Source organism: Falco punctatus, assembly GCF_963210335.1.
Source record: "Falco punctatus genome assembly, chromosome: Z".
NCBI classification, from domain to species: domain Eukaryota; kingdom Metazoa; phylum Chordata; class Aves; order Falconiformes; family Falconidae; genus Falco; species Falco punctatus.
The window spans coordinates 52,671,572-52,696,414 of record NC_137586.1 but is presented as its reverse complement, the minus strand read 5'-3'; the positions used below and the strand labels follow the sequence as shown (position 1 = coordinate 52,696,414).

Below are 24,843 nucleotides of genomic sequence, written 5' to 3'. Positions count from 1 at the left end.
GCGGCCCCGGGGAGGGAGCGGGGAGGGCCGGACGAGGCGCAGCGTTGCGGGTTGCCGTCCCCAGGGCCCCCCCCTAGCTGAGCCCCTGCTGCGGGCTCGTCGGGCTCCTGTAGGCCGCTGCGGCGCAGGGCTCGGGCCCGTGGCGGCTGCCGGTGCGGCCTACTCAGCGCCCCGTTCTCTTCTGCCGGCCCGCAGGAAGGAGCTGGGAAGCCGGGAAAGATGAGCTGCGCCGCGCTGCTCCCAGGCGGTGATCGAGAGCGCCCCGAAGACTAATGCAGAAAATCAATAAGAACGTGGTCCTGGCGCTCCTCTCTCTGACCAGCCTCGTTTTCCTCCTATTCCAGTTGTACTATTACAAGTTCTACCTATCGCAGAAGGTGAGACCTGTGCTGCACAGGCTGACTTTTTGGCATGACCCAGTGTAATGCTTATTCTTTTCAGAGTCCTTCAGCAGCATTAATGACACCCCCAAATTTCCCTCATTTAGCTAGAAATTCCTATGATGTTGACATGAAGTGCATCAGTAGCCTGAGCACATTTGTGGTGGCAGAGGTACAATCAGGTTTCAGTAGTCAGTCTGATGCTCAAGTTATTGTGTCAGCCAGAGGCATCTCATTCTGTAATTAATAGGATGCCGCTTGGTGTTCTCAGCTGCAGGTTTAAGCCACCAAGACTTAATATTCCCAAGCCTTCCTACTCTTGTTAAGTGACTTCTGTTGAAAGTGAAGTCAAATCCAGTGCTGTCTTCATGCTCTTCTGAAGAAACAAGGAACACGGCATTTATTGATTGCAGGTTTTTCAACAGTGGTGTTTTCAAAAGAAAACTCAGCTTTTTCTGCAGATGTCTTAGTGCTTTGTGATTCAGTGTTTATAATTTTCTAGATGTTACCGATTAAATCCTGCTTTTATACCACCCATGAAAAGTTTAGCCAAGTGTGATCTTCTGTAGCCAAAAAAGAGGTACATGTTACTATAAATGAAATACTCTGTTTTTTTGATGACTTCATTGTTTACAGTTGCAATGCATATTCAGCAAAGGAACTAATTTTATTTTTACAGAAAACCCACGTAAGCATCATGTTTCCTAAGTTTGTATTCTTTTGTTGAGAACGTTCTTAATAAATGCAGGCAGTCTTAGCACTACATAGTATCGTGATCTTTGACTTCTTTTTCATAGTTTCTGATTATAAACAAGGTGATGAATGAAAAACTCTTCATAGTTTTGAAAAGCTGAAAGCATAGCCATTAACTGCCTTGGCTTTATCATATGAATATACTCCATTTAAAATTTAATCCTCTGGGATCACATCCAGAAAGACAGAAGCACAGTCCTCCTGTCTTTCCTCGGTGGTTATTTACCTAACACTGTCTGTGTTTGTCATCTTCCTATTTTACATTGACTGGCATATTGACTTAGAAACCTGAAGCCTGATCATGCAGTCTTTGGATGTCTGGAAGTCCCCAAGGCTTGTGTTGTCCTTCTAAATAACTGCTCTGGTTTAGTGTGCTACAGTTTCACATTCAGTACTGTAGTTGAGTGACCAAGGGCATAACCACAGCCATAACTATAAAGTGCTACCTGGATAAATGCCCTTAAATGTCCTGTTAAGATATCCTAAGCAGGGATTCAACTGAAACTTACTTGAATTTTTATTTCTCCCTCCCCTTCTTTTCTTTTGATAGAATGGAGCAGTTTTTTCCAAAGTCAGAGGAAGCCAGTCAGGCCAGGACAGCACTAGATGGGTACGTACAACATCATGGGTTAATACAGTTCTTCTGCCAGTCTTGGAGAACTAGCATGGAATTGCAAACTCTGGGTCCAGTTATCTTGCCTCTTTACTGGGATTTTCTAATATTAAGGACTAAAAGATACTTTCTTCGCTGAGTAAAGTTACTAAGCGTTTCAAAACATTAGTTTTAAATGGAATTGAGCAGTGGTTACAGCTTAGCAGCCTTTGCCTGTGCAGTCCTTAGTAGTGCTGCTAATGTTTTTAAAGCCAAACTTGTTCTTTCTGATACAGAAGTTCTTCTCCAGGCTTTTGTATTCTTGCAGACCAAATATTGAAAAGATTGGCGTATTTGACATGCAGCTTGTTTGATAGTGATGTGATTAAAGAATCAACTGCAGATCTCAGGTCATCCTGAGCAGATCCCTTTGCTCGCTCCAGTTGTTAACCTGCTGCTCTATGTTTTGTGTTACTTGCTTATGCTGGGTCAGAGCTCTTAACAAGCAGGAAAATGTTACATTTCAGCAGTCACCAGTTGCTGTATTTCAGTGTTCAGGACCAGTGTTAGGAGTGGCATTCCGTACTTGAAATAGGATATTTTTTGTTGTGTCTTGTTTAAGGTTTGCAGGATTGAGCTCAAGCAAAACATCATGTTGGCCTCAGGGAATCAGAAGGTCGGTTATGGTATTTGTAGTTAGCATTTCTTTGGAAACACTTTGACAGAAGTCTCTTGATGACAGATTTCCCACCAGAAAAAGAGCACAGATGGTTAAAGAGAACAGTGTGCTGAGACCTAGCTACCTTTTGCTTTGGATGCAATTTGATAATGTTTCTGCTTAGCAACATTAGCCATTTAAATGCCTTGTTTCTGCTGAGCAGGAGGAAAGGTGCTCTGATTAGGGGCTGTACTTGGGAATAATTAAAACCAACTGCTCTGTGGACTGCATACTTGCTCCAGGAATGTCTCACTGTTCCTGGAGGTGGCATCCTTTGGAGCGACCTACTAGTTAGGTGACATGGTCACAGTGGGCTTCCAATCTGCCAGTCTGTGGACAGAGTTCTCATTAATTTTTAACTTCATCTTATGAGATCATCAGTAACAAAGCAGAATGCTCCACGGTCCTACCAGAGATCTGTTGCCCTGCAGGGTTTCTTCAGAATTCCTATGTGATGGGTCCAAAATACTCCATTTTTGAATGCCTTTTTCTTAGCCGCTTGACATTATTGCCGTGTCATTCTACCAATTATTATACATTTCAACTAAAAGCTTCTGTTTCCCTGGAGCAGTGGTGGAGGAGTGGGAAGCTGATACTTTCGCACAGATTTGCTTCGTGTTTATCAGTCTGATCTGCTAGTTTTAGTTACAGAAATAATGCTAGTACATCACAGGTTTCAGCTTCATATAGCTGAAATCGCTAACAGGGTGGCCTTGTTTCTGCCTGTTTCTTAGCGCTGCTGCCTAAGTTCTGTTTGTGGATCCACATTCTGTCTTCACATTTTTAAATCTCTCTGAAGCCAAAGCCCCGTACCAGAATTGGAGGTTGGCACGTGGAGTCTGTTTGAACAGTCTTAGCAGCTGGACAGGAGAAAGGCTGGAGCTTCAGTTTGAAAGCCACAGTTGGCTTGCTGGATGGGTACCTTGGGCATTGGGCCATTGTTCTGTATCACACCTCTTCTAGAAATCTTGAGATGTAACAAACATAAAGCCTGACAGTGCTGGTCTAAGCAAGTTATTTTTTTCTGATTAGAACAGTACTCTTAAGTCATTAAATGTAACTGTTACAGTTAAATACATCAGTTACATTTTTAATAGCAGGGTGGGTGTGAGTGCTGTAAATGGCTTCTGTGTGCCATGGACATTTAAATGTACTTGATTAAAATTCTCCACTGAGTGAAGTTAATAAATCCTCTCATTAGGTACAGGACCGTCTTTTAACCTTTCTATATATTGTTGCCATGGTTGAGTACCTTGGGTACACTAGCATCCAAAGACTGGATAGCATTCACTTCCCACCTTCTCACTGAGTCACCCTTCGTATACAGCAGGTCTCATGCCTGAGGTTTGGGGATACTGTTCGGGAGTGGGTCAAAAGCCTTGCTAAAGTCAAGGTATGAACAGTGTCCATAGCTTTCATGGTGCCCATAGACTTCTGCAAAGGCAGTCGATGTGATTAGGTGCAGTTTGCCTTTGGCTGACTTTCCCAGTCACATCCTGTGCATCATGCGCTTGGATGTGACTTTCCAGGGACTTTCACTCCAGAAGCTTCCTGGGGACTGAAATGAAGGTGATCAGAGTTCCCCAGATCTTCCTTTTTGAAGACGGCATGAGATTTGGCCTTTCTCATACTTGAAGAACAACTCCTGATCACCGTGGCCTTTCAAGATAATGCAGAGCAGCCTTCAAATGACATCAGCCAGCTCCCTCAGCTAGGAGGGAGCATCCATGTGCATCACATCTCATCCTACAATATCTGGTTTATTCAAGTGCTTTCCAGCTCAGTCTAGAGCTGGGAAGAATCTAGAGCTTAGCCTACAGTCCATTCTCAAGTCTAGCGCTCCAGAAATAAGAGTACACACTCAGAAAATGTATTGGGAGATAAGATTTCCTTCTGTTGGTGGGTTGGGTTTTTTTCCTTCTGTCAAAGTTTTTTAATGTGTTAACCTTTGTACACTTAAAGATGGTGTTTCTAACTTACAATTTCATCCTATGTCAAACAGCACGTGGTTAGGAAGTTCCTAGGCTTAATAGCCAGTCACAATATACCAGTGTATTTGATTGATCCTTTGATTCTGGGACTGGTTGATAAAGACATTGAACAGATCAGAAGTTCTCCTGATGGCCCTAATCCAGAATGCAAGTACTTTTGTGCTCCGAGAGACTTTACTACGTTTGCACTACTGGACAAAACATGGAAACACGAAGTAAGGGTCTTTTCTTCAGTTCACATTTGTGTATTGTACATTCAGCTGTTCTACAATTTTGTGATGTAGTGCTTTATGTTTGTATCAAGGCCTATGAATTAATTTTGTGGAACTCTTGTAAAGGTACTGGTAGAAGAAACTTTTTTTTAAAGTAAAAGGTATCCAGGCCTGGATACATGAAGAGTAATTTACAGATAACTAAAAGTCTTCAGAAGCTGTTTGTGATATTCATAAACACTTGTAGTAAGAGGCTATGCCAAAAAGAAAAAAGAAAGTAGTCTGTTAGGAAGAAGAAAAACCTTAAGCCTGTAATATAGATACAGCCATAATAAATCTCGAGTTTGAGGATCAACCGAGGAGGAAATGCAGGTGTTGATGTGACAAGGCTGGAAAGATTATCATAGTCTGCTGGTTTACATTTCTTTTAGTACAGCCTTGTACTTAGCACCATCTTATTTTGTCACTTGGTGTATTGATATCTCTGCTTTTCTTTGGTGCTCTGAGATTTTCAAATGTATGTGTTAAAAATAGACGTATAGCGTGTGATGAAGGACAAAATGGAATCCAAGGTTATTTCATCAGTATGAAGAGTGATCTGGAAATATTTATTAGTTATACAGACTAAAGATACCAGTGGTGAACAGCTTTTTTCTTCTTCTTCTTTTTTTTTTTTTTTTTTTTTTTTTCCAGAAAAAGCAGGAGTCATGACAATGGTCTGTGACTGTTTTACTGAAGGAGTCCCGCTCAAGTGAAGAGTGGTGGTACTCTGGAGCTGGTCAGGCCTTTGTTTTACCCATAGCTGTAAAGGGATTAAAGAAACTGAGAATAAGGTTGTGTGGCAGCACACTAATATAAATCCGTCTCCCCATTCCTTTCTGTTTCATTGATAATATCTGCAGCATCCAGAGGAAAAGCTGATATGCCTGTATAAAACTGTTCAAGGAGGGTAGTTCAAGAAAGTTCAAGAAAGGGTCTTCAAATGCCGATTGGTTCTTTTTTTATCAGACACAATTTCATTCCCTTTTTCTACGGAAATAGAAAAGCCTGTTACTTAGTGCAGTGTTTAGTATTTGATGAGATTTAAACAAATAATTATGTACATCATAAAAGAAGATTTTGCAGTAATCATTTTTGTATTGGTGGTATCTTTATTCAATGACTTAAAAATGCCAAGTTCAGCACAAGAACAACTTTAGAGAACAGTTTGAGGATGCAGAGAATGGTGCTATTGCAAGGAGCAGACTTATTCCAAGCACAATTTACAACATTTATTTATTTGTTGCTTTATTGAATAGTTTCAGGGACAAAATTTAAGACAAAGAAATACATTGGTTGGAATTGCTTGTAGTTGCTGAGCTTTAAGGTCTTAGAAATTTTTGAGCAGTTCGTGCTAAAGTCTGATTAGAAAATGAAAATATGGAATGATGTCAGTTAATAGTAAGTATTTAGCATTCAATTTTTGTTCCTCTAATCTTTAGTTTCTCTGTCTGTCTGTCTTTCTACTTCTCCCTCTTTCTCATTTTTAGGTGGGTCTTTTTAGAACTGCTGAGAAAATGGGGTTCCAATGGCTAAAGATTATAAACAAGGACCCCCGCTTGGATGGGATGGATGACCTGTCTGGGATTGAAATTCCGTTGCACTACATATTTAAACTGGCATCTCATGCTATTCACCTGGTGGTGTTCTATGAGAGGAGTGGTAATTACCTCTGGCATGGCCCTCTGAGACTCAGGCAACATATGGACAGAAAGTTTGTGCCTTTCCGGAAACTCCACTTTGGTCGCTACCCTGGAGCATATGAAAAGTGAGTTAAAAACAGGAGGGAAAAAGCCATAATGACACTTCCAAAATAATTTATTTTTCCTGAATATAAAATCATTTTCTTTCTCAAGTCAGGTTGCAAAATTTAGCTCACATATGGTTCAGCCCTCAAAGTGCAGGTAAACTAAGGTATGAAGGTAAATCCAGTTCTGTTTACCTGAAGACAAGAGCTTCCTACCATTCATAAACTAAGAGCTACATTTTAGAGGAGATTGCTGTGTAGCCAGGTTGAAGCAGGCAGAAAGATGAGAGAAGTCAAAGAAATCATGTGTGAGGTTGAGTGTGCCAGGGGTCCTACTGCTGGAGGCAGTGGCTTACCATTAATGTATTTAGAAGTTTGAAATCTGTTGATAGCCATCTGTGTTATCAACACAGGGGTAAAGCAGAAGTGGCAAGGCTATTTAGTGCTAGTGGATAGCTATTTGGTGTTCTTTATGTAACGGTATGTGTCCAGAAGTTGAATACAGGTATGGAACATTAAATGAGAAGGGTGAACAACAGAAATCCATTCAGTAACAGTAGAAATAATCGGTGTCAAAGAACATGAATAAAGAGAAGTGACATTTGTACCACAAAGACATGTGTCAACCATTGCAGCTAACCCATGCTCTTAATGTGGTGAGGGGACTCCTTTCCTGCATAAATGTTTGAATTGGTGATGTTACTTGTTCACAGTCTTCTGCTTAAACTTTGCATTAAATTGGTGAAGTTACTGTAAATGTCTTCCTGTTCCTACAGTGCTTTCAGTAGCAGTTATTTCGGGAAATACAGATCATGGCAGATCTTGTCACTAATTTCAAAGCCAAGCACATACCACTTGGCTTTGAGAACAGTGATCCTGTAGGGTATGTGTATGTGCCATTTATCAGAGCAAAACAGCTGAACATTTCACAGGTCAGAATAATGTGTTTAACTTTTTCCTTAAAATTTACACCATTCTTTCTTCCTTTTAAAACATGGAATCTGCACTGGTTATGTGGCTAAACATTTGAAGTCAACTGTATCATATTCGTTGTGAAGGTTAAACAGTTATTAAATTTTAAATGCAGATAGCCTCAAAGTACAGGGTAAAATTTGGTTCTTAAGTGCATCCCATACTTAAGACAACTAAATAAATAGCCTGAATTTTCAAATGTACTGAACAACAGCTGTGAAAAAATTCAATGCAAGTCATGAGTGAGTAAAGGAGTCAGTGATCTGACAAACTAACTGTGAGCACTTACAGGCATAGAATTTCTTTTTAAACAAAATTTTGAAATGTATGGGGAATTTGTTGAAGCTCTTGTTGCTCATCTTTTATTATCAGTTTTGGGTACATTTGGACAGAGGAATCACTGCCAGTAGTGTGCATTAAGATTTTAACCTAGGCTAGAGGAAAAAGTGACTTGTGGTTTGTAAAGGAATTGAATGGGGTAATGTTACCACTTTTCTTCCCCTGCAGGCCAGAACTTCTGCTTGTTTCCATTGATGACATAAAAGTTCAAATTCCAAAAAATCCATCCAGTTTTCTAGAAGAGATGTCACACTCTAGATTTCTTGAATGTAGGTACAGAGAAGCTCGGGCTTTCTTTCAGGTTAGTGGTAATCACTTAGTGTCTCTGAGATGTGTGTGTTCACTGATTGACCCAAACCTACAAACAATTCACTGCTTTTTAACTAGATAAGACTGTTTGCATACATAAAGCTACATACAACCTCTGAGACTCATCCACAGAGTTTAGTAGGTGGTAATAAAACTAAAACTTCAACTGAAAGTCATGGTGTTGTCTTTTTCACTCGTGAGTGCATTTTTTTCCGTTTTCCAAAATTTTGAAGCGGTAACCAACACGTCCGTAGTTCTCACACGTTGTTACTGTTAAATAGATTTCTTGTAAATAAGACTAAGATTTTGTGGTTGAAAGTTTTCCTTGTGGCAATTCTCTAAGTTCTGAGTATACTTCACTTTATATTCTTTGAACTGTGCGCTGCAATTCCGTGTTTCTAGTTCATTTTGAAATTACTTACTTCGTTGCTTTTTGACCATGTAAGCTAATATTTTCACTACTATTTAAAGCATTATTTTTAGGATACTGCTACCTGATTTAGCAGGAGTAGAAAACTTTCTGCTGCAGTATGGAGAGCATTTTGTCCTAACTTGAAGAGGACCAAGAGTTAGCACAGTTAAGACTGTGGAGTTAGAATCAGGTCACTGAGTCTGAGCTATCTCTGATTTCATGGAAGGAGGGAAAAGGGCGTACTAGAGGTTCCATTCTTCAGACATTTGAGGTCTTGTGGAAGGGACTATTCAGTGAAGGGAAGACCATCATAGCTCCCATATGTGTAGTAGGAGGGTTACTATACCCAGGGGTACCTGTGTGTATAGTCACCTCGCTTGTAAAGTACACTTCAACTCCAACAAAAGCCCCACTTCAACTCTAAAACCTCCAGGCAGTAGTTGCCACAGGGAGAGAAGATGTGCCTCAGAAGGTATATTGAACTTTGAGCTTTAGTACTGAAATTAGCAGCTGGCATGTGTTTTAAAAAGTTAAGTATTCATTCAAAATGTCTGTTGCCCAAGATCTCTTCATGAAAGCAGTTGTGAAGCTGAGTAGTGCGTTGTTCCTGTGTTTGATTTGGTGACGTTTGCCCAGACTTATTTTTGGCTTTGCATTAAATAGAAGATCTTCCCACAGTTGTAGCGGGAGGGTGGGCATTTTTTGTTCATTTTGTTTCTACTCTGTGGCAGAAGTTGTCAGCATCTAGTTGTGACACTTGATGGCGCCAGATAAACTAGTGTGCTGGAAGTAACTGACGCTGTCCCTGTTTTCCCCCTGGACTTGTGAAGCTTCATCTGTATTGTTGCCAAGTGCTGGGAATCAGTGCCTAATACATATATGCTTATTCTGTCTTACTGTGACTTTGCATTCTGCTGCTTTGGAAAAACTGGGGATTGATGTTTAAGAGTTTAAATTTTAACTTCTCATTCTAGTGCATGTACTCAGACAGGGGTGTATCTCTGAGAACAGATACTGCCCAGATATTACTTAAGTAAATTTTTAAAGGTCATCTTTTCTTAGGACACTGAAAAATGAAGGGAAAAGTTTGCTGTCTGATAATAGCTTGCTTACTCTTCCTTTGCCTTCCAGCTGTATCCTGATGATGCCTCTCTTGATGCAGTGGAATTCAGAAAAAAAGCAAAATCCTTGCTCCATCTGGCTGCCCTGACACTGAATAACTTAGGGGTAAAGTTCTGGCTGAGCAGTGGAACATGCCTTGGTAAAACATTTGTCTTATGTTCTATTTTTAAACTCATCTGAAATTCTAAACATCTAATCCTCTATTGCTTCTAATGTCAGCTGAGGTTAAATATAGTGGGTTGGAAGGTAGTAATGTGGCATTAGCTGTGTTGAAATAGGTCTTTTTGCTCCTGTCAAAATCATTTTTTCTTCAGAAACCTGAGCCCTGGAGATGCTGAGCAAATTTCCATTGAAGCATTTAAAGTTAGCAGTTACCTGTGTTGAACTGATCACTGCTTAGAAAGCAATGAGAAGATCCCTAAATTGTGTGAACTGGAATTTACTGAAATGCTAGTTGGAAAACACAGTGATGGGCACATATTTCTGCTGTCCGTGTATAGACTCACACCTGATTTCCTTCCCATGCAATTTGGTGCTTATTACTGACTTTTAAAATACAGTTTACGTGTATTTGTTTATTTTAGATCACTTCCTTTTAATAAAATTTCAACCTATTAGTGTAGCTACAGCGGGTTCTCAATTCTGCTGAGGATGGAAAAAGTATCTTACCATTGGTGAAAATTCTTTTATTTATTTTTATTATTTTATTATAAATTTTATATATCTATTACATATATATTTATATTATTATATAAATAGTATTATATAATTCTTTTTATTATTGAAATAGGTTGGGAAAACTCATGTGTGTGTGCATTTGACTTGTATTTGTTTAGTCTTGGGGAATATAATTTTCTGAATGAACAGTTACTAAAGGCTGCTTTAATGAAACAAACAGGTGTCCCACTTCTTGTTCTGAATGGATTTGTTTTTTCCCTTTTTTTTTTCTTCTCAGGCTGGTACAGACAGTGCAATGTCATTCCTCACAGCAAAGATGTGGATTTGGGAGTCTTTATAAGGGACTACAAAGCAGATATCATTCCAGCCTTTCAGAAGGCAGGGTTACCACTGAAGCACAAATTTGGCAAGGTACATAGATAATGAACAATTTACTTCATGTGTCTTTCTCTAGATTCATAAGTTTGAGTACAGCTGCAGAACAGCTATGTAGATGTGGGTATCTGAAGTCTCCTTGGCAGACATTTACTCCTTAGGGTTTTACCTAAACGTATAATCCTGATGATTTTTGTGTGTTCTGTTGGACAGCATGTGAGAAAACACCCTTCTTAATAACTTTGGCCCTGTTTGGGGAGCGCAAATTCCACCTCAGAAGTTTTCAATAAGTTTCAAAGGGGTCTGATCTGTGTCAGTGGTGCTAGGGAAACTTAAGAATCAGGTTGAATTTAGTCTTTCAGATTGGATGGGCCTCATCATACGGGAGGATTGGTGATAGCTCTGAGATTATCTGTAGTCCTGTATGTAGAACTAGCAGAAAGGGAAGGATGGCTTGAGGTGGGCTCTGGGCTTGTTTATGTGGATCTTTATTTAGCTTTTTCAGAGTGCAGGCTGTAGAAGGATGGAGAAAAGAAACAAAATTACAGGAATATGAAGGTTCAGCCACAGTTCAAGTGATATATCATTACTGGTGCTAGCAAGCGTTTTGTCATAGAGGAAGCATGTTAAATGAAGACACATACCTACCATGTTCATTTATTATTTTGCTTGTGGCAGAGGACAAGGAGGTGGTGCTGAAGCTTTTCAGGCTAAAGGGAGAAAAGAGAATGTAGTCCCACTGAGGTCCAGAAAACTTCCAGTATTCTCAAGGCATTAAAAAAAAAAAAAAAAAAAATCATAGTGTTAGTGTGTTTTCTTCAGTTAGGAGTCACTCTGCATACCTGGCCAAAATAAACTTGTTTTCTGAAACCTGCTGACATAAGTAGCTTTGTATTTTTAAGAGCATATACAGTGTGTATTTTTGTCTTGCAGGTAGAAGACAGCTTGGAACTCTCTTTCCAGGGAGAAGATGATGTGAAACTTGATATTTTTTTCTTCTATGAAGAGGATGACCACATATGGAATGGAGGAACTCAGGCCAAATCGGGCAAGAAATTTAAGTATGAATTGCATTTGTAGCTCTAATAGGAAAGGAATTGAACAAGTTAGTGTTTAGTGTTGGCATTCTGTATGTTTGTTACCTGGCAAAGTCTGTGCTCGTTGTAGGAAAGGCAGTTACCAGAGGAGAATCAATGAAGATTTTGCACTTTGAGACCAGAGTAGAAAGAGAAAAGTACTGTGCCTTGCTAGAGAGGTGCTGGGCTTGTCAAATGTCGATTATCTTGTGAAGTCAAAAGCAATGCTAGCATGTCATGTGTCAAGCAGATCTTATCTGGACTGTGACAATCTCTGAGTTAAATAAAGAGCTAAGCTGAGAAAGAAGTCTGTAAAAATTCTGTCTGTTGCAGAAACTAATTTTCCAGTAAAAAATGAATCCTTAGGCATCAGTCTTGATGTTGGAGTGTTATGGCAGAAAGCCTCAACTGTCCTTGCAAAGTAAACCTCATAGTTTCAGATTTTGTGGTAGTGATTTGGAATACTTTATTGACTGTAATCTTGTGACAGCAATGCAGGTGACTACTGCAGACCTTGTTGTTGTTCATGTACTGAAAATGGAATTTTAAACAGTACCCTACATTTTTTGCTTCATACCTTTCAGTATTAAATCAGGAAATAAATCCAATAGCTTCCTAATCTACTCACCAAACTGAATATAGGTTTTGATAATTAGATTTGTTTCTTACCAACATCCACCTTAACTCAGAAAGAGATAATTGCAGACTAATTGAAAACCTCGTTGACTTCTATAGGATTTCATCAGCTTTCATATTTTACCTGAACTGTATTTACTTATATTTAGCTAATGGGAATTTGATGAGCACTGCCATCCAAATGGTGATAATGTCTGAGTCCTTGTCTTAGTTGTCTTTGTTCTGAAATGATCAACAAAGGTTGGGGAAGATATTTTGATGACCAGAATCAAAAGGCACACATAGAAATAGACTAAAGGAAGAACTCTCAGAATATTCCCACAGAAAATGTGCTGTGCTGCAGAGTATTTTTCTTAGAATACAGCAACAGTTTCATAGTTTTCTGAAGCAGGCTTGATGTCTGCTTTTCCATACAAGATTTTGGAGGGGTTTGTGTGATGCATCCTGAGGAGGAAGCTGACCAATAAATTCCTTTTTAAATTGCAATACCTGTTTCCATGCCAGTGGAGTTGACATGCTCTTTAAAAATTCCATTGCAGAATCAGACTTGGGTACTTGAGAGCTGTTTTTTTTTCCTCCTTTGATGTGACTGGTCCGATGTATGAGGATAGAAGGTAGATGTGAACCTGTGCTATGCTCCAGCTCCTGTATCCTAGGATATTCCAGGTCTTCTGGAACTCCATCTTTCATAAAACACTTTCCTTTCCTTGTGGCTTCATACTCATTTTTGGTGATAATTTTTTCCAAAATTTACAAACATGGCTTTCTAGTTCAACAAGAACTAATTTGCTTAGGCATAAGGATGCCTCTAATTCTGAACAAGTGTTTCTTAGGCATAGTTTACTTTACTTAATCCATACAGAAAAATGCTTGTTTACCATTATAGATGCACTGAGCCCTGACAGAACATGGCTGTTCAGAATGCTTAGCCCAATAATTCCAGATATGTATTATTCCAAATACATCCTTAGAAAGAGAAGAAAGATCACAGCTTTTTAATTGTGAGGTGTGATGGTTCAGCGTGCTTGATCTGAGTACCTGAAGCACCAGAACGACCCTCAGTTTTGCTTGGTCTTCAGGCCTTTCAAAATTCTTAGGGAAGTGGGGGAGGTCAGTCAAAAGAGAAGTGAATGATTGATCATGCTGAGTCCTAAATCAACTTTTAACAATGTTCAAGAAATCTCACCAGCTGTTTCTGAGGTATCAGAAGAGATACTGGTTGCTACTAGATCATCATAGATAAGGGCGGGAGTTCAATTCCTAGGTATTTTTATATTTTTAAAAATGAAGAGTAGAGGACATTTTCTTCAGAAAACTAAATATTGGCACAGACATACTTCCTTTACGTCTTGCTAAATAAAAGTACGAAGAATGAAAGTGTTTTTCGTTTAGTCTGGAAAATATTTTTCATTAGTCATATTTAGTCTCTGTTTTGTTGGAGAGCTGGTTTCTAAACCTTACAAGTCTGGCTGTATGGTTTGCATTTTCATGTACACAAATACTTTCTCAACTTTGCAGGCACAAGCAAGCATGTTCATCCTCCTTATTTTGTCTTAGAGTTACAGCAATTGAGACCTTCTATTTGTTTACAAAATCAATGCTGAACAGTTTCATTCTTCAGCAGAGAATAAGTATTTCCAAAACTGAATCTGGGAATCAAATCTATACTGTATGCTTTAGTCCTTAAAATGAGTTAATTCTGGAGGCTCTTCACCTAGAGTACTTTGTGTAAGCCTAAAATGTTTTCAGTACTTGTATGTCCAAAGATTGATGAGACTGAAATTGGAGGAAAAAATGGTGAGCAGTGTATGTGTGCAAGAGTACAGAGCCTTATTCCAGCTTGGAAGAGCAAATGGTGAGCAGGGATTCCGGTAGTGTGAAGAAAGCTAGTTTTTTCATCAGTGAATGTAAATGTTTGATTTTAATAATAGTTAAATGATCGTTTTGATGAAATGTCCAGCTAACTTTTTAATTTGAAGATTAGTTTAGTTAAATTACCTGTTTGTTCTCATTAAGTTATTATTCATAGTGCACTTTCTGGAGGATGTATTATTTCAGTGGTTTGCCAATAGCTGTTGCATATGCATGCCCACTGCAGTTCTGATAGATGATTTTCTAGGTTAATAACAGCTAAATAGCTATTTGATGCTTATAGATCTACTATTAAAGTTTGATTACCTTGTTTTCCCCTTGGTACCTGGCATTTTTTTGCTTTTCGGTGTAGTTCAGAGCTAACTGGTAGTCCCTGGGTATATATCCAAAAGTTCTTGATCTCTTTTTTTTCTTTCCTTCCATTTCACGGATAAAAGCAAGGTTGTTTTACTTCTGATTCTGTTTGCTCAGCACTTAGAAAATTAACTTTATGCTTAGAGGAACATGCAAATTTTCTAATTCGTGCAAATGCACAAATATTTTAAACTTCTTTTTCAAAAATCTTAAGTGCGTATTGTTTCATTTTAACCAATTAAAAGGAATTTCAAGATCACTTTTTTCTTGTGGAAGACTTCACAGCTACAGCAGTGGGAGTGATCCTCCGCAGGAGTAGTACATAGGCTTTCATGTTTACTTGTTTAACCCATTGACTCTGACACTGAGCTCTATGTGATGTTATTCTGATCAAACTGTACATTTACCTGTCAACTTACACTGGTGTAAGCATACTTATAGATGGGGTGTATGCTGGCCCTTCTGCAGAACAAGATCAGTTTGGTAGAATGAATTAATTTTAAAGTTTGAATGGGCCAAGAAGGTTTCAGAAAGTACAAGGTGGCAGCTGTATCATAATTCTTCTCAGCTGTTCCAAGTCTGGCACCATGTTTGAACATGGGTACTGAAGGGCAATTTCCTGCTTGCTTTGGTAAGATTGAAGAAAGGTAACAAGTTGTTTTTAAAAAAGGCCTGACTCATAATAAAGTATTTAATGCTGCTTTTATTTGTAGGGGAGATTTTGATAACATGTAGCAACCTCTTGAGACCCTTCTAAATAAGGTGACTGTTATGTCCAATTTGTAAGTGGAAAGTAGAGAGATAGGGCCTTAGTGATTTCCTATGGATGGCAGAATGATACGGGAATAAGCAGCAAAGAATTAGAAATGCTCCTCCAAAGAACGTATGGCAAATGTTAACCAGTTACTGTTCATAACACGACCCCTGTCCAGTATGGAAATAATATTTCATAGATAGGAAGTTAAGAAATAAGAAAAAAATATTGCAGGTGTAACATGGCCACTCACTGCAGTTGTTTGCTTTATCCATGAACTTATTTGGAGGTGTATTTCAGTCTTTGCCAGTGACTGTGTTCTTTTGTTACGACACAGGTATCTCTTTCCAAAGTTTACTCTGTGTTGGACTGAATTTGTTGAACTCAAGGTACATGTGCCCTGTGAAACCCTTCAGTATGTTGAAGCCAACTATGGCCCAGACTGGAAGGTTCCTGTGAAGACGTGGGACTGGAAGAGCTCGCCATCCAATGTGCAATACAATGGTGTCTGGCCTGTCGATGAATGGGATGATGTCATTCAAATCTACTGACCACCTGACTGCTAATAGGGCATACCTGATACCCTTGAAACTGTTGGTTTGTAATTTCCTATTTCCCAAAGGCATCAAGATACGTTCCTTTTGTAATTTCTCATCTGTTTCCTAATGAGTCATTTATCTTTTTTTGCTTAACAGGTGTTTTTTTCACCTTCATCATGCATTTTCCAGGTAGTTGAAGGAAAAGATCAAAGGCAACTGAAGAGAAGGGAATCTGAAAGGAAAGCTGCACAAAGAGAATAGAGAAGAAATGTTGCATTAAACTTATGGGCAGTTGACTGTTCAAATGTAAAAGTGGCCAGCTGGCTTTGACTTTCCTAGGATCATGAAAGCCTTGGGACTGTTCACTTCTCAAGCTTAAGAGAGGGATAGGATGGAAAAAATCCCAGAGAAGTTCCTCTTTTTTCAGAGGAGGTCCTGTGAATATTCAGCTTTTAAACACCTATGAGTACCTCAAATGTGTTTGATTTGAGACTGATACTTCCATACGATATACAACAGGTTGCTCTTGGGAGTGGAATATATCTATTACACAGGACCTGTATGACTCACCTGCTTTACATGCAGGAGGTAGTGGGTAACGGTGTCATACTAAGTGAATCGAAGGAGCAGCTGTCCACACTGGACATCTTCCAATAACCGTTGGGTTTTTCATGAACTAACCACTGCATGCAATTGTGACAGGGGATGTTATCTGTGGGTTGTTTTTTTTTGTTTTGTTTCTTTATTAAGAACACAGAGGTATATGCTGCAGGGATATTTTTCCTATGAAAAAATAAACATACTGGCTTTGATGTCCCAGTTAGTGTGTTCTCCATGTAAAAGTTTTGACTAGATTTTAAAAAATTATAGCTATCCTTGCTTTTTTACAGGTAGATAGAAATGGGGATATTCATAGTTTTCTGTTTAACATGGGCTCGCAGAACAGAGATCTCAGAGAATTGCAGCTCTTTAAGTATAAGCAGAAGTGTTTACAAATACCAACTGTTCCATCAAATTTGCAGTAGCATTATTGCAAGTGAAGTGTTAGTGTAACATTAGGCTTTGGACAGGAAAAAAGTGGAAGCCTGACAGCTCTCTCCTCCTTTTTCTGCTTGTGCGTTTGGTCAATGAATTAAGTATTCTCCATCAGTATTTTGGAGGGGGATAGTAGCTTTCATACAAGTGTGCGTGTCCCAAGTTTGTTCCAGTCTTGTTGTGCAGGGAAGACAAGGGTACTAGAGCTGCTAGTGAATTACAGCTGTAATATATGGTACAGACCCAGGAGTATTTGTGAACTGGTGTCAAGGTACTGGATTCAGCTTATGTTTACTTGCAGCAAAGTGGTATCCATTCTTTCCTTGCTAAAGCAGAAAGGCTATCTGTGGGTTGCAGCTTTTCCAACTTTCACTGGGTAAACGTTGAGCCTGTGGTTTGTGTTCTGTTGATCTGCAGTTTTTGGACCTGTATTCAAATGTGTGAAGTTCTGGAGACATGAAATAGCTACTGCCATGTGGCAGTTGTACTACTGTATCATTCCAGGTGCACACCGGGGCTTCCTTGCTATTTTTGTCCTGGAGTGTGCTGCATGCTTTTTCCTGCCAATCCTGTCAGTTCCAGTGGTGTCCTGCCACGGAAGCACTGGAGTAAATTATTTAGCTTCTGGCAACAACTTGTCATGCTAGCTCTTCAATTCATATGGTAACTTTGTTAGGTTTGCCTATTTAGGAAGAGAGAGAGATGTAAAGTCCTGCTAATGCCATTTACTTGGTAAACGTTACATTGTACGAGATAATTTCTCAGGTAGAATTTTTTGTATTTTTTTCCTTAAAATGAAAAAAAACAGTGTCCTTATGATTTTTGTGTTCAGAACTCCATTGTTGTGAGCTTCTTTGTTTAATAATATACAATAAGCCTGTAACTTTTTCAAATGTGATAGATGTTTTAAGAGTGAAAGAAAAGATTCTATCAGAAAATTATAATCCTGTCAAATTTTTGACTTTGTATTTGTAGATGGGAAGACTAATGGAAAAAAATGCATGTCCCTGATGTCTTAAATCATTCATTATACCTGTAAGTTATTCTTCAGTTTAAAGTATTTTCTCTTCAGAGCATACATGTGTGTGTTTAACACTGATTAAAAGGAGCATCTAATTTGCAACTCAAGATGTTTTTTCATCCTTTGTTTTGTCATCTTCAGTAGCATTGAACACACTTCATTGTAGTTACCATGCCATAACGCAGAGAATAAAATTGTGAACTGTTACACTGCTTATTGACTGTCTGTATTGAGCTTTTATTTTTTAATAAAGATACTTGGACACAACAAAGACACTTGGAATAAAGAAGGTGCCCATATGTAGAGAAAAGGATCCTGCAGTTACACAAACACATTGCACTTCTGCATGTCTCCTGTCATGCTTTCTGCAGAGCCCTGACCGCAGATTTTCAGCTTGTAGAATTGTGTCCCGAGGAGCAGTGTAAACATTGTGAAGCGGATGCTCTTCAAGGCATGCCGTGAGGCTGAAGCCTTACCATTCCACGTGGAAACACCCAGATTTAGGCGTTTGTTTTCTGTTTGGTTCTGAATCACCTCATCTGAAATGGATTCTTAATTCTGTGTTGCCTTCCTAAGTTACTCATTACCTTCATTTTGAAGGTGCTTTGGAGAGGACGACAATTTCTAAATTCTCTTTAATGGTATACATTTAAGGTCTTAAGCAACAACTTGCAAAATACCTTGACTTTTATGTAGCAAGCAAAGCGCATTACATATGTGTAACTGTTAAAGATAACCAGAGCCTATTCAAGGATTGCCCGTGAGCTGAGAAGAGGGTTGCAAGATGTTCAAAGCTCTGCAATAACCGCAAAGAAAGACTGAAGAAAGAGGGTTGCCTGATGAGAAGGGTCAATAAAGAGCTGTTAGGAGATGGTTACAAAAAGGAAGGGATGTAGGAAATAGAAGTAAATGGGAGGAAGGCAAATTGAGGTCACTTGTGTAGAATACTGGAGTATTTTACATGTGGAAATGTGTAAAGCCTTTGACTTTGGAGGTTTTTGAGAACACATCAGACAAATACCAGCCAAGACACTGACTGTAGTTAAGGATTGACTGTAGTTAATCTGTCTTCCAGCTCGATGGAGTTCCTGTTTTATGTGATTCTGTAGCAGTTTTCAGTAACATTCTGCTTTTACAGAATGGAAATTAGAATCTTCTGTATGAGCTTAAGAAAGGTTTTATTTCTAGAAACAAATACTAGAATTCATACTGGAAGTGATGGTCAGCTGCCACCCCACTGTGGAAATGATAAGAAACTGCAGCATCCTGAACACTTGCAGAGTGTGATTGTTTCCAGCAAGAGTGCAACGCAGCTCTTCTGAAGGATATGTCTGAGCCAAATTGAGGATGTAGAACAATCGTGTAATTCCTGCACAGAACAGATGATGCTTGGCTGCACAGCATAGTGAGCATCTGAGGGAGATGCTAATGCTTTTGATCTGTCCGGAAGGAATTTTCTGATAGAAGAAAGGCCTGTGTGTATTCCACCTCACTCTTCTTTAGAAGTCAGAAATAGAAGGTAGACAAAACTGTGATGATACAGATAAGAGGGAGTCCTGAAAATATGGCCGAGTCTTTCCCGGCTGTCCAAATGAAAAAGAAGTAGCTGATTTTATTATGCCTTTTCCCTTAGAGTCTGGGTGATGCTGGTTCCTGGGGTAAACAGTTTTCATCCTTTGCTGCTTTAGAACTCTCTCCCCTTGCATAAGTCTTAAAGTCTGTCAAGAAAAAAACTGACTCTGCAAGGCGCCGTCAGTTGGAATTGTTTGTTTCTGACAGATGAACACTGAAGGGGTAACTTCTGTGTAATAGTGCAGGTACCTTCCTTCCCTCCGAGGACTGGCTTGTCATGGTGCAACGGCTTGCAGGAACTTGGTTCTGTCCTTTATTACTCATTGGCAGAATTCTCCAAGTTCACACAGCATTTCAAGGAATTTAGGGGCAGTTACTTTGCTCTTTAGGTTTTTCATTCTCTTCATGCAATTCTGTCACACTAGGTGTTGCTGAACAAAACGCAGGAACTTGGGAAACTGCATGCCAGCACATAAAAGACTCTCTACCACTTGTATTTAAGACCTACATCCTCTCTTTTGGTAAACAGGCACCAGCAGCTGATTTACATCAGCTTATAATCTTGCTTAATAGCATTAGATTGCCTGATGGTGAGTTCTCTACTGGCGCTCGTTTTACACATAAATGTCCTATTGATTTAGTCAGCAGCAGAGCATGTGAGTTAGGAGCTTGAGTGAGCCTTACGGATCCCAGTCACTGCTGTAATTAAGGGGTGTGGGTGAGAGCCTTCCCCTTGGAAAAAGGGACAATGAAAGTTTTGTTCTTAAAGGAGGGAAACTAACTGTTGTAGTTGTGCCTGTTTTCCTGAAATAAATCTTTCCTGTAGCTTAAAAGAGAAGTCACATATTTTATCCAGAATTTACTAGGTGAAATGTCATGCCTGGTGCTTTGCAGATCATACTGTGTCCTCATAATGTTTCTCTTCTAGACCCAAAATTTCCGAATACCTTCTATCATCAGTAATCAGCTGGAATGCTAGTGGGTACATGTATTTCAGACTGCAGGGGCACTGGAGCAGTGATACGCCTGGCACAGTACTCTCTGTGCAAAGGTAACGACATCAGTTCTGAAACAGAACGCAATTTAGCACTACAGTTGATAACAAGCTGAGTACATAGTAACGTAGGATGGTGTTGTGACCAAAGGAAATCCAGTGGGATGTAGAGTGTTGGCATTGGCAGGAAGAGTGAAACATAACTTGTGTGACTATGTCCAGCATTTCAGGGGGTGTACAGAGACCAGTGCAGACTCTTACCTGTTAAGGTGGCAGACCAGTTCGGGAGTACTGAGAGGAAAACAGTAGACAATAAGAAACTGCCTACAAGGAAATGTTGGAATAACTGGGGTTCTTTATGCTGAGAAGGGTGGGTCAGGCACCCCATCCTGTTCACATGCTTGATAACGCAAGAATGAAGAAGCTTAAGTTTCACCAAGGAAGATCAGACTGGACTGTAGGGAAAGTTTTGGGAATTTAAGGAGAGGGTAATAGTTTGGAGAAGGGCATAGTATTTCTACCCCTGGAGGCCTTCAAGAATGTGGTTGGTCAGTAAGTGTCTGGAAGAAATGATACGATTGCATGTCTTCTTGCTGTTACCTGGAAGAGGGCCCAATTAAGTTTAGGAATCAGTTTTCTTACTTCGTTGTTTTCTTTTGATTTCTTTGTTTTCTTACTTTTGGAGTTTTATTTGTTTGCATGTGTACATATGTGTGTGTTTGTGTGGGGGTGGGTTTTTGGCATCTGAACAGTATTTGACCCACAAAATTCAGCCTGCTGGGAGACCTGGTGGAACATCTTTATCTCAAGAGATATGGATAGTGTTAGTAGGATAGGGGTGCTATTCTCAGAGGTTCCATTTGCTGTTACAAGAGTGATTAATAGTGCTTATTTCAGGAAGTCCAGGTTTGCCAGGTAGCATTGGGGTAAAAGGTTACAGGTAGGTATAGATCCCTAACTTGAGATGAAATCCCAGAATCGCAGAGTGGTAGATTGGATGGGACCTCTGGATACAATTTGGTCCAACCTCCATGCTCCAGCAGGACCACATAGAGCTGGTTGCCCAGGATGGTGTCCAGATGGCATTTGAAGACTTCACAGCCTGTCTCAGCAACCTGTGCCAGTGCTCTGTCACCCTCACAATAAAAGTGTTTCCTGATGTTCAGGAGGAACCTCCTGTGTTTCAGATTTTGCTCATTGCCTCGTGTCCTGTTAATGGGCACCACTGGGAAGAATGTGACTCCTTCATCTTTGCACCCTTTCTTCAAGTGTTTATATACATTGATGTGGTCCCCTCCTGAGCCTTTATTCAGAAGAGGAAGGTTAAAGAAAATGTAGTCCCCAGCTCCCACCTCCCGATAAATGACAGAATCAGAGCCATAGAACGGCATTTGAAAGGATGTAGTTCCAACCCCCCTGCCATGGGCAGGGACCTTCCACTAGACCATGTTGCTCAAAGCTCCATCCAGCCTGGCCTCGAACACTCCCAGGGATGGGGCATTCACAGCTTCTCTGGGCAACCTGTTCCAGTGTCCCACCACCCTCACAGTAAAGAATTTCTTCCACATATCTCATCTACCCTCTTTCCTTTTAAAACTGTTACCCCTTGTCCTATCACTAAACTCCCTAATAAAGTGTTCCTCCCCATCCTTCCTGTAGGTTGCCTTCAAGTACTGGAGGGTCTTATAGCAAGTCTCCTTTATATAGAGCAAGGCCTTATAGAAAGTCTCCCTGGAGCCTTTTCTTCTCCAGGCTGAACAACCCCAACTCTTTCAGCTTGTCCTCATAGCAGAGGTGCTCCAGCCCGCTGGTCATCTTCATGGCCATCTGTCCTGGTTTCAGCTGGGACAGAGTTAACTTTCTTCTCAGTAGCTGGTGCAGCGCTGTGTTTTGGATTTGGTGTGAGAACGATGCTGACAGCACACTGATGGTTTTGGTTGTTGCTGGGTGAGGTTTATACTCAGTCAAGGACTTCTCAGTTTCTCTGGTGCTGCCAGCGAGAGGGCTGGAGGGGCACAAGAAGCTGGGAGAGGACACAGCCAGGACAGCTGACCCGAACTAGCCGAAGGGATATTCCACGTGACACAACATCATGCTGAGTATATAAGCTGGGGGAAGAAGGAGGAAGAGGCGGATGTTCAAAGTGATGGTGTTTGTCTTCCCAAGTAACCACGATGCGAGCTGGAGCCCTGCTCTCCTGGAGATAGCCGAGCACCTGCCTGCCCATGGGAAGCGGTAAATGAATTCCTTGTTGTGCTCTGCTTGCGTGTACAGCTTTTGCTTTACCTATTAAACTGCCTTTATCTCAGCCCACGAGTTTTCTCACTTGTGGTCTCCCGATCCTCTCCCCATCCCGCTGCGGGGGGAGTGAGTGAGCGGCGGCACGGTGCTTGCTTGCCAGCCGGGGTTAAACCGCAACACAGTCCAACAGGTCCGTGTCCTTCTTATGCTGGGGGCCCCAGAGCTGCACACAGTACTCCAGGTGGGGTCACACCAGAGCAGAATACTGAGGATCACCTCCCTTGACCTACTGCCATGCTTCTTTTGATGCTGCCCTGGATATGGGTGGCTCTCTGGGCTGCCAGTGCACTTTGATGGTTCACATTCAGCTTTTCAACCACCAGTATCCCCTAGTCCTTCTCCACAGTGCTGCTCTCAATTCACTCATTGCCCAACCTGTATCTGTGTTTGGGATTGCCCTGATACAGCTGTAAGACCTTGCACTTGGCCTTGTTGAACTTCATGAGGTTCACGCAGGCCCACCTCTAGATCCTGTTAAAGTTCCTCTGGATGGCACCCCTTCCCTCTAGAGTATCAACCACAACACACAGCTTGGCCTTATCTGCAAACTTGCTGAGGGTGCATTCAATCCCACTGTCCCTGTTGCTGATAAAGGTGTTAAATAATACTGGTCCCACTAAGGACCCCTGAGGGACACCACTCATTACTGGTCTCCACCCAGACACTGAGCCATTGACCACACCTCTTTGAGTGCGGTCATCCAGCCAATTCCTTATCCACTGAGCAGTCCACCCATCAAATCCTTGTCTATCTAGTTTAGAGACAAGGATGTTGAGTAGGACAGTGTCAAACACTTTGCACAAGTCCAGGTAGATGTCATCAGTTGCTCTTCCCTTATCCACCAGTGCTGTAACCCCACTGTAGAAGGCCACCAGACTTGTCAGGCATGATTTGCCCTTAGTGAAGCCATGTTGGCTGTCACCAATCACCTCCTTGTTTCCCACGTGCCGTAGCATAGTTCCCAGGAGGATCTGCTCCATGATCTTGCCAGGTACAGAAGTGAGACTGACTGGCCTGTGGTTCCCCAGGTCTTCCTTATTTCCCTGTTTAAAAATGGGGATGATGCTTCCCTTTTCCAGTCACTGGGAACTTCACAAATCCACTGTGACTTTTCAAATGTGATGGATAGTGGCTTAGCCACTTCATCTGCCAGTTCCCTCAGGGCCCATGGATGCATCTCATCAGGTTCCCCATGGTCTTGTGCACCTTCAGGTTCCTTAGATGATCTCAAACGTGATCTCCTACAGTGAGCAGTTCTTCATTCTCCCAGTCCATGTCTTTGCCTTCTGTGACTTGGGCAGTGTGGCTGGAGCACTTCCTGGTGAAGATGGAGGCAAGAAAGTCATTGAGTAACTCAACCTTCAGCGTGTCCTGGGCAACCAGGTCTCCCATTTCCTTCTGGAGAAGCTTTTTGTGTTTCCCCTGACATCCCTGGCCAGATTTCATTCTATTTCCTAGCCTGGTCACCAGCTGCTTGGACCAGTTCTCTGTCTATGTCCTACACTGTCTGTCCTTGCTTCCACCCTCTGTAGGTTTCCTTTCTGAGTCTGGGTTTGCCCAGCAGCTCCTTGTTCATCCAGGCAGGCCTGCTGGCATTTTTGCCCGATTTCATCATTGTTGGGACACATCATTCCTGAGGAACAATGGTGGAGGTGATCCTTGAATATTAGCTAGCTTTCTTGGACCCCTCTTCCCATCTCACCAGGTACCCCACGGACTTGTGCACCTTCAGGTTCCTTAAATAGTCTAGAAACTGATCATCTCCTACAGCAGGCAGTTCTTCATTCTCCCACTCCCTGCCTTTGCATTCTGTGAATTGGACAGTGTGGCTGAGCTCTTGCTGGTGAAGACTGATGCAAAATGTTCTTGAGTACCTCAGCCTTCCCCTTGTCAGTTGTAGCCAGGTGTCCCGTTTCTCTTATTGTGGGGTGAGTAGTTTATTTCATCCTCCTTTGTTGTTCCTGAAGAAACCCTTGTTATTTTTGACATCCCTAGCTAAATTCAGCTCCAGCTGTGCCTTGGCTTTCCTGATCCCCTCCCTGCATTCCCA

General features: G+C 40.9%; 1 protein-coding gene and 1 long non-coding RNA gene across 2 annotated transcripts in view; one reads left to right on the top strand and one right to left on the bottom strand.

Annotated features, from left to right (window-relative positions):
• LOC308056665 overlaps nucleotides 1-24,843 on the bottom strand; it is a 383,794-nt gene that overhangs the window by 186,885 nt on the left and 172,066 nt on the right. The gene's annotated exons all lie outside the window — the stretch shown is intronic.
• On the top strand, nucleotides 196-18,142 carry FKTN (fukutin). The gene is made up of 10 exons (XM_080372387.1): nucleotides 196-377; nucleotides 1,684-1,743; nucleotides 4,446-4,649; nucleotides 6,176-6,453; nucleotides 7,912-8,044; nucleotides 9,596-9,725; nucleotides 10,542-10,675; nucleotides 11,573-11,700; nucleotides 15,669-15,928; nucleotides 16,027-18,142. The coding sequence occupies exons 1-9, from the start codon at nucleotides 273-275 to the stop codon at nucleotides 15,880-15,882; spliced, it is 1,386 nt and encodes a 461-aa protein (XP_080228513.1). The 5' UTR covers nucleotides 196-272; the 3' UTR covers nucleotides 15,883-15,928; nucleotides 16,027-18,142.